At 42.3% G+C, this 20,509-nt stretch overlaps 1 protein-coding gene across 6 annotated transcripts in view; it reads left to right on the top strand.

The window, feature by feature from the left end:
* The first annotated feature begins 1,840 nt into the window (after positions 1–1,840).
* The window catches only part of STK32A (serine/threonine kinase 32A), a 133,279-nt gene continuing 114,610 nt past the window's right edge, over positions 1,841–20,509 (top strand). For 4 of the 6 annotated variants that reach the window (XM_058732573.1, XM_058732571.1, XM_058732569.1 and 1 more), the window contains exons 1-2: positions 2,110–2,223; positions 6,356–6,503. In XM_058732573.1, coding sequence (XP_058588556.1) covers positions 6,452–6,503 — 52 coding nt within the window. In that variant the 5' untranslated portion in view covers positions 2,110–2,223; positions 6,356–6,451. Of the gene's footprint in view, positions 2,224–6,355; positions 6,504–20,509 lie in introns of all 6 variants that reach the window. The other 2 variants (XM_058732570.1, XM_058732580.1) reach the window with 2 other exon arrangements.

Here is a 20,509-nt window from a genome sequence, read left to right as displayed (position 1 = left end):
TGTCTAATATCTCAGAAAATTATGCAGGTGGAGCTGGCTTTTGGATAAAAGGCTGCCTGACTCCAAGCCCTTTATACTACTAAAGTGAAGAGGTATCCAGAGGCTTCAGTTCTAGTCTCAGCCTGTTTACTGGCAATTTCAGTTTTCTCAGTGATACAACAGTTACCATTATCTCCTGGGAGGAGATAAGGTAGATAACACCAGTCTAACAAATCTGTAGTGAATCTCTAATGCCACGAAGATAACCCAAGGGTTTTTTAAACTACCAGACGTTACACAAAAGCAGTGTGTCTTCAGCTGGGTGCCTGATTTTTGCCTTAACAAGAACACCCTCTCCAAAAATTGAATTCCTTAAAAATTCGATTTTTTTTTTTGAACCTGGTTGCCCTCTTTTGGAATTCAGCTCCAATTCCACATTAAATGTTCATTTATAGCATTTGATCCTCTCCCAGTTTCTTTATAAGGTGTCGGCAACAGAAGGTAAGTCTCTACCTGGTTCTACCACTAACTCACTGTGCAGCTTTGGGCAAATCCCTTCCTCCAGATGCCAAATGCACATGACAGAATAGGTCAGTTGAAGTTCAAGGTTATTCCAAGTTTCAAATTACTAACTAGGGTAGAATGTAGCCAATGGCTGAGATAAGAGCGAGAAGAGAAAGTGGGGTAGCTTATAATACAACATAGCTTCTCCGAAATCTTTGTTTCATGAGTAAACTATGAGGCTCTTGACCATAAGGTGACCACTGACTTGTCCAAAAATTTCAGCAGATATATTTAGAGATGCTGCAGACACCATTCTAGGAGCTGTAACTAAACATCGTGAACAAAGCCAAAATGGTTTCCACACTCTGCAACTCTACATCTAGATAAATCAAAACAGGAGTCTGGAAAAAAAACATTTCAGCCACAGATGCGTTTTGTTTGACCAACACAGTTTTTTTAACATTTCTTAGACTTGCCAATGTTTTTAAATAATGGGAGATTTCACACAGAAGTTCTCGTTTCTAGCTTCTCTTTTAAAATCTGAATATTTGGCAACACTGAGCTGGCATTTCCACATGGCAGGGAAATGCTGGAGCTGAAGAGAAGCTGTCCCCACCGCACCCCCAGACTAGACCTACACCCTCCATTTCTGCCCTGCTCCTCAACTGACTATGATCACACACCCTCTTAGGGTCCAAGAGCGAACTGTGTACCAATTCTCTGGTGTCTTAGTGTGTGTGACTCTTGGGTTGGTGGAAAAAACAAGTTATTTTGACCGTGTCGATTATTACAAAGGGGACGTACAGAGAGCAGCAAGGGAAGAGAACACAGAAACTTCCAGCGAGATTGCCTTCATCTCTGTGCCCCTGTCTCCTGCCCCACCTCCACAGGCAGAGGTGGAGCATTGAAAAAGATGCAGGGGGAAAATGAGGGACTGGGAGCCAGGAGACCTAGGTCTGGAAGAGGTTCTCTCGGTTCATTGTATGTTACACTTGGCAAGTATTTTCCTTCTTCGTGCCTCAGTTTCCCAGCAGTGAAAGGACGATATCTGCTAGACCATAATCAAAAGATCCTCCCTGTCGGATCCTATGAAATTCTCAATCCTCTCCTGGTTTTCCCACAATACTGGAGAAAGTCTTACCATCCCGGGCTGCAGGCCCGTACCCGCTCCCCCCACCCCCGCCATCCCCTCCCACCCCTTCCTCGGTGGCGCTGCCCGGGTGTCTCGGAGGGGAGGGGGGCGGTCACTTCAGGCCTCGGTCCGGGAAGTTGGGGCGCGCTCCGCGGCCAGCCGGCTCTGGACCTTGCCAAAGCGCCTCGGGATCCCGGCCGCCGGCTCGGAGCCGCGCCCGCGGCGCTGTCCCCCGTCTCGCCCTCCCCCGGCGACGCACGGACCCCAGGGGACTGCTCCTCTCCCAGGCGACTGCCCAGCGGTTTCTGGGGAGGGCGGAGACAAGGGGACGCCCTCGGGCTGGCCGCTCCCCGCCCTCGGCCCCTCCCAGAGGAGCCGCGCGCTCGGGTGGCGCTCGGAGCCCCGGCAGCCGCAGGTGCCGCCCGCCCCCGGCCAGCCCCGCGCAGCCCCGCGCAGCCCCGCGCCCGCAGCCTCCCGCGCCCAGACAGGTAGGCGCCCTTCCCGGCTCTCTTGCGCTCTCTGCGGTTCTGGGAGTCCCTCTGCTAGCCCCCACTCCCCGGGCGGACGTCCCAGCTTCTTGAAGGAGAGAAGAGAGAACCAAGATCTAGGTGAGTAGTGGTCTGGATTTTTCTTTCTTTTAAATAGACCTGCAGACTAAGGGCACTGTTGGGAAGCTGGGAAGTTAGAGGGGAAGAGAAATGAGACAAAGGCGGGCGGTCAGGATAACCCACCACCAGCACATAGGGCTAGGATCGATTGTTTTGTGGCCCCACCTGGTCCCCCAGCCTCTCACTGACCCAGGGCCAGACCCAGTCAGACTTCGGTAAATGTATGCTGGGTCGAGGTGACTGCGGGAGGTGTTTCTGACTGCTTCTCTTATTCAGCTTCTAAACAAGCAAAAACTGCTTTCGATGGTTGGCTTCATCTCCACAAGGATGTTTTCCCCCAAAGCGGAAGGATTTGAACATTTTTACACAGATAAATAAAGTGTGGTGTATTCACATCATGGACTGCTATGCAGCGCTTAAAAAGCAGAAATCAGAGCTGCAGAGATCAGCATGCCTAAATCAGAGAGCTGTAAATGTCAATGGTCACAGTAAGACGCAATGTAGACCACGATGTCATTTATATGACTTACTTTAAAACACACATCATATTGTAAAATCACGGAAAGAGGACTGTGAAACATATACAGGATTTGCCATCGTTTCTGCCTTCGGGAAGTATGAAAGGGGAATTAATTTTGCATGAGGGTTAAGGTGGAAATAATGTTTACCTGTAATTTTTGATGAATATTGAAATATAAACAATAGAGCAGAGTGGTGGTTTTCATGATATTTTCTTTCTTTCCTTTTTTCTGTATGTTTCCCAGTTTAAGTTCTGTTTTTCAAATGCAAACAAAGTAAGTTCTATGCACGTGCTGTGACACTGAACCTAAACAGTCCCATCAAAGTGGCAACTTTCTGGCGTCTTTACCTAGGTGGCCCTAACTCCTTAGAAAAGCTCACGGATTGACAGCCCCCAAAAGTAGAGGCGAGGGGTCAAACATTGGCTTTAGAGAATGAGTCTGCAGTTAATAATCTGAGGACTGGGCAGGTGAGGGTAGAATCTGAAATTTCTCCTGTGTTCTTGTAAGACATATTGCTCTTTCTCTTATAGTTGGTATGTTTAGGGTGTTCATTTCCATGGGTGATCACTGTCCTCTTGACATCTTGAAATGATACTCTGTAGCCCTGCAGACTTAGTTCCAGGAGGTCAGGATGGGTGTGGATTTGGCAGAAGAGAGTCCTGTAACCCTTCTGGGCCCTATGCCGCAGAATGCGAAAGATGTGCCTTCATTTTCCTGCCAGACAGTTTATTTCTAACTGGATATGAGGGAAAGTTACCTATGTTGGTTATCCCCCTGGGGAGAAAAAGGCAAAGACAGTTCTGAACTGGATTGGCTACATGAGGTACAATGGAGAAACCACAACATATACCTCCCCCTTTCCCAAACATATGTAAAAGTGGTTTCCTGTTGACAGATTTCCTTCTTGCTAAAAATCACTGGATATTTGGTGAACCGAATTGTCTGCACATCAGGGTGGAACTCTGAATGGTGGCAAATTGTGATAATATTTCTCTCTCTTTCTCTGTCTTGACAACTTGCAAGGTCAATGCTTGGTACATCTTATGCTACAGGAACATGGGCTACTTGAGAAAAGCCTGAGGAATATAGAAAAATATAAGAATGACAGGATTTGGGGTGTGGTGTGAAAATTCTGTGTCCTGAGGTTTTACGCACAAAATAAAAGACAATGTGATCCCAGTCTATGGTGTGAAGAATCTCAGTTCATTAAAATCAATGTTCTCTTTAGGACCAAGGCTCTCTAATGTGATCCCTGGTTCAGCCCTCACACGATTGCCCGCTTACTCTGGGCTCTAAATGCAATAATAAAACACAGAGCACCCCATTCGTTTCTGCCTGGCCCACAGTGAAACACTAAGGGCATCCCACTTGCTTTTTCCTCACCCTCTTTTGTGCTGAAATTAAAAGCCCTTTATTTTTTTTTTAGCGTAGATATAGAGTGGAGGTCTTTCTGTCTTCCTGATGTCAATAATCCCCCTGGGCTTGTTCCAGCCACCTGTTATCACCTTCCCCCTCCCATACCATTTAATTGGTTGCTTCCTAATTGCTGACTCTTTCTTTGCTCTCCATTTAATGATTCTTTTTAAAGTCCATAAGGCACTTTGCCAGCAGTTGGCTTTTAGTATGAAAAGTAGCATTTCCTTAATGAGTCTGCCTTCCAAATGAAGGCTTTACTTACATTTTCCTAATGGGAAAATGAGCTTTGCTTCTCGACTTGCTTAGGAGCTTCGCAAGTTTTTTTCAGTAACTCATCCTTCGCCCAGGTTTGCTTGGGACACTTTCCTCAATTCTGTCTCTAATCTGCATTTTTGTCTTGTGTAACAAGTTCAAGAGGAAATCCATCAATAGGTGGATTTCGATACAGTATCGAAAAAATAATGTAGAAGGAAATATAGCTACTATTAAAAATAGTATTCTATTCTTTGTAAATTATGTGCCAGGCCTTGTGTGAATTGCCTTACAGATATTGTCTCATTAACTATATCCTATGAGTCGTGTTTGTCCCAAGCATGAGGTTTGCTCAGGCATACACAGCTAAAATGAATTTTTAAATATTGTTTGTACAAAACCTGGATCTTTACCCTTTATTTTTGGCAGAGCTGAAGATCTGTCCCCTGGGCTCATGTTTCTGCTTGGTGAAAAAATTTTAGATCTGAGAGCGATGACTTCTTCTAGAGGAAGCCTGGGTTCTCCGGGTCACCAGGGTCCCCACCAGGCACTGATGTCTTCCCCCTGGTGAAGGGCAGTCACCTGCATTCCTGCCTGGCTCTTGTAGGCATGTCAGCTTGTAATTCCTGAGGAAGGCCCTGTTGTTTCTTCCATTTTAAATTTTTTTCAATGTTTATTTATTTTTGAGAGACAGACAGAATGTGAGTGGGTGAGGGGCAGAGAGAGGGAGACACAGAATCCGAAGCAGGTTCCAGGCTCTGAGCTGTCAGCACAGAGCCTGACGCAGGGCTTGAACCCAAGAACTATGAGATCATGACCTGAGCAAAATTGGGCACTTAAACGACTGAGCCACCCAGGTGCCCTGTTGTTTCTTCCATTTTAGAGACAAGAGATCAAGTAACCAGCCATTAGTAGTTTCAGTTTCAGAACCAGAACTGTGGGGCACCTGGGGGGCTCAGGCGGTTGAGGGTCTGACTTCAGCTAAGGTCATGATCTCATGGTTTGTGGGTTTGAGCCCCACATTGGGCTCTGTGCTGACAGCTCAGAGCCTGGAGCCTGCTTTGGATTCTGTGTCTCCCTCTCTCTCTGCCCCTCCCACTGCATGTGCTCTCTCAAAAGTGAATAAATGTTAAAAAAATTAAAGAAAAAAAAAAAAAAAAAGAAAGAAAGAAAATAACCAGAACTGTGGATGCTGCCTCTCCTTACCAATTTCAGGGAAAGTTTTGAAAGTGAACAAAGCCTCAAATGTACATTTTTTCAGGGCCTTTGGCTCTTACATATATATCCTTTGAACTTCAGAGGGGCCAACAATCATGGAACACTTCCACTGTGAAATACTTTTTTACATACTGTCTCAAATCACATTTAATTTGCCTTTGAGGAGGGGACCATCATTATCTTCAAGTTCAGGGGAAGGGGATAAAAATCACGTTTAGTGAAATTTAGCAATTTGCTGGTGTGATAAAGCCTAAACTCAGACCTTGTTCTTTTTACATTGTAGTACTTTCCAGGGTAGGAGGAAAAAGGTGGGGAATCTATTTTCATGACCAAAAATATTAAAGTTGTTGATCAAACATCAAAAGAGCAATTTTGAACCAATATATTTTCTCAAAAATGTGCAGAGTCACAATAAAATTTTATTTTTTTTTATTTTGGGACTTGTTAAATAAAGTGTGGCTGACCACGTTTTAAACTTGTTTTCATACTTAGGGAAACATGTTGCTCTCTTTGGTCTTTGTAAGTCTGGGACCACTACTGATGAGGCCATGTGGTGGGTTCTCCCAGAGGCCTAATGTTCTGTTACTTGTGAAAGTATCATTTTTCAATCACAAAAAGTTCTGATGTAGGGATACAGATTAGACTAATACTGCAGCCACAGTTCTGTGTTCAGCGTTCCTAGAGCACACCATATTATAAGGATACCATTTCTTTTTCTCTCCCAGGTATCGAGCTCAGGCTTCCAGACCTCTTTGGAGTGAAAATGAATGTTTCTGTCAGGATAGTGTGACTGGAGGCTTCAGGTCTGGGCATATTTGACCATGGGAGCCAACACCTCAAGCAAACCACCAGTGTTTGACGAAAATGAGGATGGTAAGAAATATGTGATAACTGTAATAAAATATACAATTTTGCATAATTCAAATATAAACACCTTGCTTCATAAGTAAATCACAGTGTAAATTTACACAGCAAAGCTGATTGCTTTGGTGTACATGCTAAACCGAGTTCCAAAGGTAACAAGTTACAATGGGAAGTTTAGTTTGTTATCTTATGTGCCCATGAACCTTCTAAAAGTAAATCACACATTAAAAAAAAAAAAAAAAAAAAAAAAGAGAAGTACAAGAGTAAGCCCGAGGATCTTAGAAGCTAATAGCCAGATTTTATCTTCTACTTTCTATGAGACCGTGGGCAGTTTTCTTGATTATGACTATACCAATATCCTTTGTCCAAAGGGAGCTGTGGTTGGGCACCTGGTGGGTAGGAGACCTTGAAATTAAATGATTTGTTGTTGTCTATGTGGTTTCCTTAACAGCTGAAGTTACCCCTACTGCTAGTTGTTATGGAAAATTTCTTATATTACCAAATTGCATCTGAATGATAATCGATACTCATAATATTATAGAGTGGAGTCATGTAAGTAGGTGTCTTCTGAGCTTCTAATGGGCATGCTTCAGTGTCCTAGGCAAATTTCACAGTGCTAGGTCAGAGGAAAATCAATCAGTTTTATTGGAGAAAAGGGTGACTTTCAAGGTCGGACTTAGCGAGAAAAGAAATGAAAGCAAGGGTTTTCCTGATTCTTCTGTCATCCCACGGTGAGACATGCCAGAAGAGGGCATGGGCCACCCCCTGTCACTCTCCCTTCCTAGACTAGACAGCCTTGTCTGTATATGGATGGTGGCAGCTACTTATAGGTCAGCTGGAAAAAAGGCAGTCCTGGGTCCCAGCTAGTAAGCTGTCCAGGCCTCTCAGAGGGAGGGAGTTTCTACTAATTAGACAACAAAGGATAAGAACAGTGAACTGAAATTCAGGAGTTCTGAGTGCCGGTCCTACTCCGAGCTACCTGTGAGGTTCGAGAAGTTTATTTACTCACTCTGTCTTCAATTTCCTCATCAATAAAATGAGAGGATAGAGTAAACTTGGAGGTCATTTTTAACTCAAAAAGTTTAGTTTTGAGATCCTAAAGCCACTTGGCAAAAATGATGAAGCGGCATCTAAGTCAGCAAGGAGAATTTATTGTGTTAGAAAGTAAGTTTGTTTGCTGAAACAGAAACCACAAATAACAGTGGCTTAAACAAGATGGACACGTTTTTCTTTCTCATGGAACAACACAGGCATAATAACGCAGGTGTTGCGTGGCTCCAGAGGGCTATGAATGGTATCGGCTCCAACAAGCCTGCTTCTTTCCTTACCTTCCTTTCCCTCGAGTGCCACTCTCACCCTCCTTCCTAGGGACAGCTCCCCACCACATCCACATTGCAGCCAGAGGGAAGGGGTAAAGGCGGGAGACTGAGCCCACTCCTTTGAAGCGGGTGATCTGGCCGCTGCCGATTGCTTTGGTGTACATGCGCGAACCGAGTTACAAGGGTAACAAGTTACAATGGGAAGTTTAGTTTGTTACCTTATGTGCCCATGAACCTTCTAAAAATAAGTTCTGAACTGGGAGTTGCTAGAGGGGTGGAGGGTGGGGGCATGGGCTAAACAGGTGATGGGCATTAAGGAGCACACTTGGGATGAACACTGGGTGTTCTATGTAAGTGATGAATGACTACCCATTCTACTCCTGAAACCTGTACTACGCTGTATGTTAACTAACTTGAATTTAAATTAAAAAAAAAAAGAAATAGGTAAAAATAAGTTCTGTTTTGTTACAAAAGAAGGGGTGAACTAGCTGTTTGCCATAGTCAGGGGACAACGAGAAACCTGCTACAATCTCAATTTTTGAGTCTGTGGATGGACCCTTTTATTTTTTTTTAATTTATTTTTGTACTGTTTATTTATTTATTCTGAGAGAGAGAGTGTGTGTGCGCACATGAGGTGGAAAGAGAGAATCCCAAGCAGGTTCTGCACCGTCAGTGCAGAGCGTGATGATGCGGGACTCCATCTCCTGAATCCTGAGATCATGACCTGAGCTGAAATCAAGAGTCAGATGCTTAACTGACTCAGCCACCCAGGTGTGCCTGGAAGGACTCTTTTAAACAAATATCTGACTGCTCAGGATGCCCCGTTCCCAGCCACTCGCTATTGACTGACAGGTGCATCCTTACTAACTATACAAAGTGTTGCATGGAAACCCTTGTTTATACACTTAGAAAATGTTCTTCAACATTTTCCCATGCTTGTTTCTGTGGCCTTGCTTTGCTGTATCAAGTAGTTAGGGTGAAAATCTAAAGACCTGTGATGTTACTTGATTTTTCCATCTCTGAAATGAAAAGACAAGTAGGCTTAGATTTCAATTGTTTAGTTCACTGTGTTCCCTATGTTATGCAGGAGGCCACAGAGAGTAGGAAAGAGAGGCTAGATTCACGTTTGTCACGTGTGTCACTTCAAGGTATTAGGATAGCATTATAATGAGAAAATACAGAGATCTCTAAATTTTCCTCACTTGAGCCAGCCTTTCTTTTCACGGGGTTCCCAAGAAATCTAGAGACCCAAAAGACTGAGGCAAATGGGAAATAAGGTACCACTTTCTAAGTACCTGCAGGGGACTCTTGTGTAAGTAAATTGGGGTAAAGTTAGGCCTAAGGAGCAAGCAGGTCCTTCTTAGCCCCCTATAGGCCACCACCTTTTAGTTGTCCAGCCTCCAGCCCCATAAAAAGAAGAGCTGAGCATAGCCTCCCTAGGGGTGAGGCTCTGAGTCTGTTTATACACACAGTTGCAAGGCAGAAATGGATGGGCAGATCCACCTGTGACGAGCCTGTCACTGCTGGACAGGAGGAAAAGAGCAGGGATCAGGACGGCCCTTGCCCTTGTGGAGCTCATGGTCTAATGGGGGAAGGCCAACAATGAACAATGAAACAAATACATAAACCAGATAACTGGAGACAGTGTTAAAGCACCACCAAGGGAATGACTCAGTGATCCTACAGAGAGGGACCGGATGATGGCCGAGAGACCACCTGAGATAGAGGGTGGTCAGGGTTGGCCTTTCTGAGGAGGTGACATCTGAGGTGAAGCCTGAAAGATGAGAAGAAGCCACTCATGCAATGACATGAGAAGAATAATTCAAGCACAGGAAAGCCAAGTCCAGGGTCCAAATAACGACAAAATCAGAAGGAATAGTTGCCTATATCCTAACATTCTGATGAGCAGGAGTTTTTTATGTAATGCAAAGGGACTGTATTTAATTGCCATATTCACTTGTTTGTTTTTAAGACACTGACTGTTGGGAGGGAAAGTAGGACATTCTGAGCATTTAGCTTTTTATTTTTGTTTTTATCAGTAAATCCTATAAATTCGATTTGGCTCTTTTCATAGCTCTATACTGAGCACAAGATAAAATTTTATTTGACTGCTATAAAGCTTCTGACCAGAAAAGAAAAACAACAAAAAGCACTGACTAATCAAAGAACATTCATGCCTACCTCATTTTTTTTCTCCTGATTTTTACGTAAATAATCAAACTGGGCCAGAATGTAGGGCACTTAAATGAGCCAATTTAATTATTTTAAAAATACTGCGTCAAAGAATCCCAATCTGCAATGAAAAAGTGTTTAATATTTCCTTCAAAGTGTTTGCTGTTCCAATGTATAGACTTGAGAAAAAAATTCAAATCAGTTTTCCCAAATAATATTTCAAGATTTCTCCTGCTGAAGTGTTTTGGTTCACTCTGAAGGTAATGAAGGACTCAGATGTTACCTGAGATCCTGTCCACTGAAATAAGCTGTTCTTGCTGGAATTCGTCCTGACACTTTGTATTTCATGTTGCTTCATATGATGGTGATCTTGAGAGAATCATTCTATTAGTTATTTATGTTGATCTTTATTTTGTGAAGACAAAGTGCAAGGTTTATAGTGCTGCTGAATAGCATAAAACCTGCTTATCTCATTCCTCAAAGTAGATCTCAAATTGTACTATTTTTCTGTTTTGTTTTGTGGCCCACCGTTTATATTTGATGCAAATCTAAGCCCTAACTTCTTTTTTGGTTTTAAAATATGCATAATAATGGAACACCTGGGTGGCTCAGTCAGTTAAGCAATCGACTTCGACTTCGGCTCAGGTCATGATCTCACTGTTCATGGGTTTGAGCCCCATATCGGGCTCTGTGCTGACAGTTCAGAGCCTGGAGCCTGCTTTGGATTCTGTGTCTCCTTCCCTCTCTGCTCCTCCCCAGCTCAAGCTCTGTCTCTGTCTCTCTCAAAAATCAATAAACATCAAAAAAATTATTTAAAATAAAATATGTACCATTTTAACTATTTTTAAATGTATAGTTAGTAACATTAAGTATATTCACATTTTTGGGCAACCATCACCATCACCTATCTGGAGAATTTTTTCATCTCCACAAACTGAAATCTGGTAGCCATTAAACAGTAACACCCCTTCTCCTCTACCCTGATCCCCCAGCACCCCAGTCCTTGGCAGCCATCATTCTACTTTATGTCTCTAAGAATTTGACTATTCTAGGTACCTTATATAAGTGGGACCGTATAAGATTTGTCCTTTTGTGTCTGGCTTATTTCACTTAGCATCATGTTTTCAAGGTTTATCCATATTCCAGCATTTATCAGAATTCCATTCCTTTTGAAGGCTGAATAATATTCCATGGCATGTATATATCACATTTTGTTCATTTTTGTTTTGTCAATGGACATTTGCTTTTTTCTGCCTTTGACTATTATAACTGACACTGCTATTTACATAGGTGTACAAATATCTGTTTGAGCCCCTGTTTTCAATTCTTCCAGGTATGTACTTAGCAGTGGAATTGCTGGGTCATACGGTAATTCTTTAATTTTAGAGGAAGCACTACATTGGCATCCACCTAATTATGTTTTGAATTTTGTGAGAGGAGGCCACCTAGCATAGTGGGAGAAAGCATGGGCTCCACTGGTGGAAGGACATTTACACGGTTTAAATCTCAGCAGTGCCACAGACTAGCATTCTAGGTGTTTCTATGAGAAAACTCAAAGGAGATGTGGTCTGATTGCCCATCATCAAACACAAGAGTCAGTTTGACTAATTATAAAGTGTTCTAAGGGGACTTGAAATACCATGGAGAAAAGTCCCCAAACCTAAATAATTATTAGTGAATTCATGTGGGGGAAAAAAACCCAAACCCTTCTATTCTTCAAGTTAATGAACCCCTGGAAACCTCAGTTTCTTCATATGTAAAATGTAAGTAATGATTGGGGATCCTTCATTGGGGTCATTGTCAGGTTACAATAAAATAATGCAAGTAAAACAGTGAGGTGTCTCATATAAAGTAAGCACCTGATTGATGCTAGTTATACTATTATATATTAGCACAGAGGCACTTAGCATGAGCTCTTTACGGTACTTCCGCTTCTGAAAGAACCAAAATTGATTAAATGCAGCTCTGTGTAGATGCCATAGTGAATATGACCTATTCATAATTTTGTCAATGCAATTGGACTGACATAATGGCAGATTTTACGGATATTGTGAAAACCTATATAAAAGTCCTTTAAAAAGAAGCTAAGTTACTGACTTCACAAAAAACATAATCTCCTCTGGTTTCTCTTTCATCCCTCCCCTGGGGTGATTGTCTTTTAATTTAAGGCAAAATCAAAAACTCAATCGGCTGAAAAATCAATTACTTTTTCTGATTTAAACCCAAAGTTACTTAAGTAATCCCATTTGACCAACAGACACAGTGGCAAATGTCCCCCTTCCCCCCCCCCCCCCAACTACCATATGGAAACTCTGAGAAATAATTAACGATACAAAAAGACATGGTAACTTTTCTGAAAGTTAAGAAGTTTGCAAGTGATACTTTTTAATGTTCATAACTTCTTTTTCTTTAAATCTGTTTTGTTTCCTCTGAATACAGTGGTTTTTGTTTTGATTTGTTTCAGGTTTTGTTTCTTGGGGTTTTTTTGCTTGTTTATTTTATTAAAAATACTAACATTTGAAAAGTCCAATCGTTGAGGTTTTCAAGGTGATTTAGAAAAAGGAACTCTTTAACAACAGGAGAAAGTAGACTGGTTTCTAATCAGAGTCTAGGCAACAGGAGAGGGTCTTGCAATCATTGTAAGTAGTATGTGTTTCTAAGCATGTACAAAGAATGCAGAGGTGATGAAATTGGTTAGTGAAGCTGGGAGACCACTTTCTTCTGCAGTGCTGTAACTAAGAAAAGTTGGCTTTAGATTAAAAGCTGCTTCAAAGAGTTCATCAGTGCCCTGAGTTTGCAGGGAAAGCCAAATTATTGCATTCTTCTTAGGACTTGCTGAAAACTCAGTGTTCTACTTTCAGTTGGCAACACTGGTCTCCTAGGATATGTGACTGGTTCCGGTTTTCCTACATCTTCTTTGGTGGCAGAGGCAGTGGGTCCTTCAAAATGTTGGGCCAAAAAAATTGACCACAGATTTGCAATCCAAAAGAAATGGGAGGTTACTGAATTGATTCCAGCAAGAAGGACTATGAAAATCTCCTTTGTTATTGTAATGTCTATGCATTGCGTTCTGTGCCCAATTGGATAGGCAAATGAATTTCAGACTTCCCCCTCTCAAACGTGGGTGTTGTCTTACATTATTTACTATTTTGTATCAAAATGACTGGGAAAGTAGAAGGAAAATTTCTCTAGTGAGAATTGGCTTCTTAAAAACATAAAGGCATCTTGGACAGTCTAACCTTTAGTTAAAGCATTTGTCATAAATAACCTCGGCTCCAACAGTTTGTAAGAACAGGCACTTATGAGGGCTTTATTTCCCCCATTCCAAGACATTGCAAGAGTCAGGGAGAGGGGAGCCTGGGTGGCTCACTGGCTTAAGCATCTGACTCTTGATTTCAGCTTCGGTCATGATCTCACAGTTCTTGAGTTCAAGACCAGCGTTGGGCTCCGAGCTGACAGTGTGGAGCCTGCTTGAGATTCTTTCTCTCTGCCACCCCCCCTCCTTCTCCCTCTCTAAAAATAAATAAATAAACTTAAAAAAAAAAGAGTAAGGGAGAAATGAGCAAGAAAAAAGACCTCTAAGATGGAGCTAGTGCTTCCAATTTGCATGTTTACTGAGTGGTGAGTTATGAATACATGTTTGAGAGGATCCACTCAAACAAATGTAGCCAAGTTACATCAGGCCTTCAGAGATTCACAATGCTTATGGGCATGCTAAAGACTCTGAAAAGTCCTACAATAATGAAATCTCAGTATTATTATATTTTTTAAACTTAATTCAAAATGAAATTATTTTGTAGAAAATCTTTTAATATGTTGTGACACATAATATTCTGTGGATGTCAATTTGGGAAATGAAAGGTCATGATCCTATCTACTCTTTTGTCTTTTGGAAACATGATTTCTGGCCATTGATTTCCTCCCTTGGTTTAATGGCAGCAGACGATGATATGTGAAATCTCTATGGCTGAAGAGTGATTATGTTCTGTAAGGTTTACTCATCCTGAGTTCTTCATGTAACACAATTCAGGTTTACTCAGGTCAATGAGTTAAACATGAGGTAGCTTTGTTTAGCTCTGGGATGGTGGATGTTTCTGGTCCAAGTAGGAATGAGATTTGGAAATAGTTCATTTCTTCTTTATTGCTTTTTTTTTTTTTTACATTTATTTTTGAGAGAGAGAGAGTGAGTGCGCGCACAAGTGGAGAAGGAGCAGAGAGAGAGGGAGACGCATAATCTGAAGCAGGCTCCAGGCTCTGAGCTGTCAGCACAGAGCCCGACGCAGGGCTCGAACTCACAAACCGTGAGATCATGACCTGAGCCGATGTCAGACGCTTAACCAACAGAGCCACCCAGGCGCCCCTGTTCCTCTTTTAAAGTAAAGAATATTTTAGCTCAAAGTGTCTTATGAATAAATTGTGGTGGAGGAATTACTTAGTATTAAGCAACACTCAAAGTAGACTAACTTTTTACGTTATCCAAAGTTATAGACATTTTTAGTTTTCTTCTTGCATCTACCTAAGTTTGAAAACTAAATCTGTACGCTGGCTTCAGTGTTCAGACCATGTGAACTCCAAGCCTAATGTTTTTTTTTTTCCAAGCCTAATGTCTTTAATGACCAAGGCAGTGAAGGAGCATCCGGCATCTGCTGTATGGCCTGGCAGATGCCTATTCAATTAAAGTAACCATTGATAGTCATCAATTCACCAATTCAGGTTCTATGAATTATATAGGGGCTTCAACCACACATGGCTATGTGACCAGTCATGGAAATTTCATCTGGAAACGGACACAAAAAAGCCAATAATTTAATGATATTCTTGTTACATTAGGACAGGGAGCCCTGTTTTTATGGTGGAAAAACTGAAAAAATTTATGGTGACAGATTTTGAATTCAATAGACCAACACATGCTTTATTTTCTTCCTCTTACACTATTTCTTCTTTCCTTTCTGGAGTCCTCTTTACAGTAAAATAAGTCATGTTAACCTTGTTTTATGCTCGAGTAGCCCGTATTTTTTATTTCTGAGAATTACTTCACGTAGGGGTTGGCATACTTTTTGTGTGATGGGCCAAATAGTAAATATTTTACACTTTGCAGTTCACACAGTCTCTGTCATAACTACTCAACTCTGCCATTGTAGCATGAAAGTAGCCACAGATAATGAGAAAACAAATGAAGGTGGCTCCCTTCCAGTAAAATTTTATTTATGGGCCCTGTAATTTGAATTTCACATGATTTTCACTTGTCACAAAATATTCTTTTTTATTTTTTTTCTAAGTATTTAAAAATACAAAAGCCATTCTTAGCTTATGAGCCATGTAAATAGATCGTGGGTTGGATTTGGCCTGCAGGCCATATTATTCTAACCCCTAATCCAAAGCATCTGGCAGACATATATTCATATATGCTGGGGACCCCCCAGTATCCACCTACAGCCCTCTAGCCTTAAGCTGAGAGGCCAGGCAAGGATATTGATATCTGTTCTCTGTTGATGCTTAAAGCCATTCTTCACCATCTCTCTTCTGGTTGGTCATCGTGCGCCAATGGAAATACTTGGGCCAATAAATCTTCTGTTTTAGTGGATAAAATATATTACTCTTATAATATACATTATCTGATAGCCATACAGACTGGGTTCACATAAATGGGTACCAGTCTGTAATTCATCTGAAATAATACTAAGTAGAATTTATTTTCTACTAGGGACATTTATTCAGCTAGGGGGCATCTAACAATTGATCACCCCCATTCTACCCCACCGTTCTACTTTCCAATTTGTTCTAAGGAAATAGCCAACATATTTTTGACTTCCTAGCATATTCATGAATTGGGGTTCAGGCAGCAGGAAAAGAAGCTGTTGGTGCCCATTGCTTGGTTTTGGCACCAGTAATGGGTGTCAGTAAATCCCAGACTCCCTGGGGCACAGAGTTTCATAAAAAGGAAGTGCTGACTATGCAAACAGATGCCATCAATTGGCCTTGGAGGCTGCTTCTCTGGAGAAAGTTCAAATATCCTTAAAGAACCTGCCAAACTCCACATGTATTAGTGGCAACCATTTGCTGCCAACCATTTGGGATGATAAAGGGCTAGTGATCCCGCTAAGTAACTTTTCATCAGGGGATCACAAGTGATATGCTCTAGAGCTGTCCTTCAACTTTAACTAGTTTCATGGTGTCAGAGAATTACAGGCTAACCCAGTGACTCCCAGACACCCTCTGTGGACAAATGCCAACCTATGGCAGTGCTTTTCTTTATCTGTGGTAAAAGGAGAAAAATGGGGGCCGTGTAGTAAACTTCTCATAAAGCGAATACTATTAAAAATCTCAGTTCTGGGGTGCCTGGGTGGCTCAGTCAGTTGAGTGTCAGACTCTTTAAAAAATTTTTTTATTTATTTTTAAGAGACAGAGCATGGGGGGGGGGGGGAGAGAGAGAGAGAGAGAGAGAGAGAGATTGAGAGAGAGAGAATCTGAAGCAGGCTCCAGTCCCTAAGCTACCAGCACAAAGCCCACCGTGGAGCTTAAACTCGCAAGCTATGAGATCATGACCTGAGCCGAAGTCAGATGCTTAACCAGCTGAGCCACTCAGGTGCCCAAGTGTCAGATTCTTGATTTCAGCTCAGGTTGTGATCCCAGGGTTGTGGGATCCAGCCCCACAGTGGGCTCTGTGCTGAGTGTGGAGCCTGCTTAAGATTCTTTCTCTCTCTCCCCACCTCTGCCCCATTCATATGCTCACACGCTACATCTCTCTCTCAAATTAAAAAAAAATCCAATTATAAGATTACATTCTTTCTTGTGTGTGTTTAGTATTTAAGGATTTTAGAAATAGAACTCTTTTCACAGTGAGACTCTTTTCACAATCACACTGAAATGACTTGCCTCTCCAATCCTGTGTTCTTATCTGTAAATGGGGGCTAATAAATTATATCTGCCTCATACAATTTTTGTGGGAATAAAAAGAGATTATCCATAATGGGTATTTGGCATAATGCCTGCCACGTAGTAGTCGTTCAATAAATCTTATTAATACCATTATCATAATCACGAGGTTTTAAATGTTCTTACGTGGCAAATAAATAAATAAAAGCTACCCAGTGTTGGTTTTCTTTTCTCCTCTAATGTCTTTTTAGGGTGATGGGATTTTCTGTGAAATTAAAATGTATAATTATAATTGTCAGTAAGTTCTATGTAGATAACTTACATGGCTAAAATGAAAAAAAAAAAAAAAACAAACCAAATAACCAATTTGGACAAGGATTTTTCAGTGAAAGATAAGGATACCTGGGGCCAGCAGAGTGGGAACGTAGATGGAAAGCTGCAAATTTATTCAACATTTATTTTCCATATAAAATAATTGAGACTCACTGATGGTTTGAATGTGGAATAAGAGGGAAGAACAAAATAACGAATTCTAGGTGTTCATGTAAGTAGGCAGGAAGATGGCTAGGACACTGCTGAAGTGAAGGTAGGGCACTGAGCCATTGGGACATGCTTAGGCATAGTCAGGAGTTCTTGTTTGGGGGTGCTTGAGTGGCTCAGTCGGTTAAGTGTCTGACTCATGCTTTCAGCTCAGGTCATGATCTAAGGTTCATGAGATTGAGCCCCGTGTTGAGCTGGGCTCTGCGCTGACAGCACGGAGCCTGCTTGGGATTCTCTCTCCCTCTCTCCGTGCTCCTCCCCTGCTCTCGCTCTCTCTCTCTTTCTCTCTCTCTCTCTCCCTCCCTCCCCCTCTCTTTCAAAAATAAATTAATAAACACTTTTAGGGGGGAAAAAAAGCTCTTGTCTGTGTGCATAAAGTGACAGGAGACTAAATGGTGATGTTAGGTAGGACACTGGGACTGAGCAGTCAGAGGTGAGTGGGAAAGTCTGGCCTAGCGATCTCAAGATGTGGTTCCTAGTTCTCTGGGGACTGATGAGTCTGCACTGGGAGAGGGTGGAAAGAAAAGAAGAGAGGAATCCCATTACTGAGAGTCAGGCAGAGGAAAGCTATCCAGCTAAGAAAAATGAGAAGCAGGAGCTAGTGAGGAATGAAAAACCATTTGTTCTGAAATTTAAGACAGAAGAGTAATTCCTGGCACCTGGGTGGCTCAGTTGGTTAAGGATCCGACTTCAGTCCAGGTCAGGATCTCACGGTCCATGAGTTTGAGCCCCGCATTGGGCTCTGTGCTGACAACTCAGAGCCTGGAGCCTGCTTCAGATTCTGTGTCTCCCTCTCTCTCTGTCTGTCTCTCTCAAAACTAGGCATTAAAGAAAAAAAATTTTTAAATAAGAGAGAAGGGTATTTCAAGAAAGAGGGAGTACTCACTTCTGTTGAATGGTCTGGTGAATGTGGGGTTGAGGAAAGTAAGAAATACCTGTGGTATCAGGCAACCAGGAGGAGACTGGGGACATAGGCAACAGCTGTTTGGTAGGGACAGGCAGGCAGTAGGCAGACTCTGGGGAGCTGGGGTGTATGAGAGGTGAGGATATAGACAAAGAAAGTGTCATCAAGTCTTTCAACAAGTTTGTCTAAAGGGGAGCAGAGCAATGAGCCAATAGCTGAAGCAGGATATGATGTTAAGGCAGAAATATTTTTTTAAGAGGAGATACTAGACTGAGGCTCCAAGTCTAAGCTGTCTACCAATATAAGGGGAAGGAACTAGGAGATCATGTGAGCAGTTACCAGGGCTGGCTGCATCCAAGTGGCACACTTGGGCTCTAATGCCCTGCAGTTGCCGTCTCAAAACTCTTACTAACTCTATCTCTGAATTTGTATTTGTGAGGTCTGATGGGACAATGGATCATACCATGGGGATTTGGAGGCTTGGGTCACATGCTGCTCCCTCCCTAGGAAGTGCTCTAGGTCGGTCGATCCCCGTGATGCCCTCATCCCTGCCACCCTCCATCTATGACAGAAGTTTGGGTGTTGATGAGGACATGGTGGGGGTGAGCACCTTCGTGACATAGCCAGATGGGGCATGGTGGTGGCCGTCATTGTCCCAGGCTGGTGGTTTTTCTGGGAGGTGGCCAGCCTGAAACTCTCTCCTGGACTCTCACTCATCCCATCCTCCCATCCAGGTACTGAGTGTGTCATAGAGTTCGTTGTGGAAGCAAGTGACGTGAAACGTGCTCAGCAACCAGTGACATTCTCGTTAGGAGCAACAGCGGAGACCAGCAACCATAATGCACTTTATCACTGGATCAGGGTGCAGTTTACCCATGGCTGCACTGAGGCACAGGATGATTAAACCACTGTCCTGAAATCAGATAGCCACGTGGCTAGATCCTGAATCTTTTTTTTTTTTTTTCAGTATGCTATAGGCCCAGTGTGGGGCTTGAACTCACAACCCCGAGATCAAGAGTCACATGCTGTACTGATTGAGCCAACCAGGAGGAGCCCCTAGATTCTGAATCTTGATGTCAAGCCAGTCTAATTTGTTCAGTTACAAATATCCACTTAGGACGCCCAATCAGAATGAATGTATAAAATCAAATAAGTAAAGATGGGGGCTGCTTTTTAATAAAAAGAAAAAATCAAATGTCCATAATGCATCTACTACTGCTGCATCCTGCTCTCACAGAGCGGAATCACTGCATTTCTCAGTGACATCTGTCTTTGCTTCTGCTGTAACTCCCATGCTGACCCCTTAGATGACATGGTTACGGAATGGTTAGGGGTTCCGTATGTTACACCTTTTCTCATCTGGAATTAATTATTGCAGTTCATCACCACTCCTGAGCTTTTCTCATCTTCCTCCATCAAAGACAAAAACTGCAATAACATTCATGCCTTTCGCTATACATTTCATCATCATCATCACTCATTCTTCAACCTTTTTATATCAACCTAATTTGTTTGACACTTTGAGGGATAATTTTGACTTACTTTTACAAAATATTGAAGTCCCTGCCACTTTGATAACTTCTGCATTTTCTGTCCAGGGTATGCATAAGTTACCAGGAAAAATATTCTAAATTTTTTTTTTACATTTATTTATTTATTTTTGATAGAGAGAGACAGAGCCCAAGTGGGGGAGGGGCAGAGAGAGGAGGAGACACAGAATCTGAAGCAGGCTCCAGGCTCTGAGCTATCGGCACAGAGCCCGACGTGGGGCTCAAACTCACAAACTGTGAGATCATGACCTGAGCCAAAGTCGGACACTCAACCGACTGAGCCACCCAGGTGCCCCAATTACCAGGAAAAATATTCTAAACTAAGGCTTGGTTAAGCATTAGGAAGAATTTGTTTAATTCCCATGTTCCTAATTGGGACCTAGAACTGGTTTGCTTCCTTTTCTTGGTGGGTTTACACTCAAGACTATGGTCCCAATAATCCTCATGGTTAACAGTTTGTGGGGATTATCTTCTATAAAGGTAGATGAACTTAACTGCAGCTGTTCTTAGGAAATGTATGTTTAATAGTGAGTTTTATAGCTATAAAATTAGCACATCTGAAGTACAGAAATCTTGGAAAATAAAATTAGGAAGAAAAAACTACCCACAATGCCTCAGCCCACTGATAACCACTGCTAATATTTTGGGGGACTT

The sequence above is a fragment of the Neofelis nebulosa genome, chromosome 1, assembly GCF_028018385.1.
Source record: "Neofelis nebulosa isolate mNeoNeb1 chromosome 1, mNeoNeb1.pri, whole genome shotgun sequence".
Taxonomy (NCBI): domain Eukaryota; kingdom Metazoa; phylum Chordata; class Mammalia; order Carnivora; family Felidae; genus Neofelis; species Neofelis nebulosa.
This window is presented reverse-complemented; position numbering and strand designations above follow the sequence as displayed.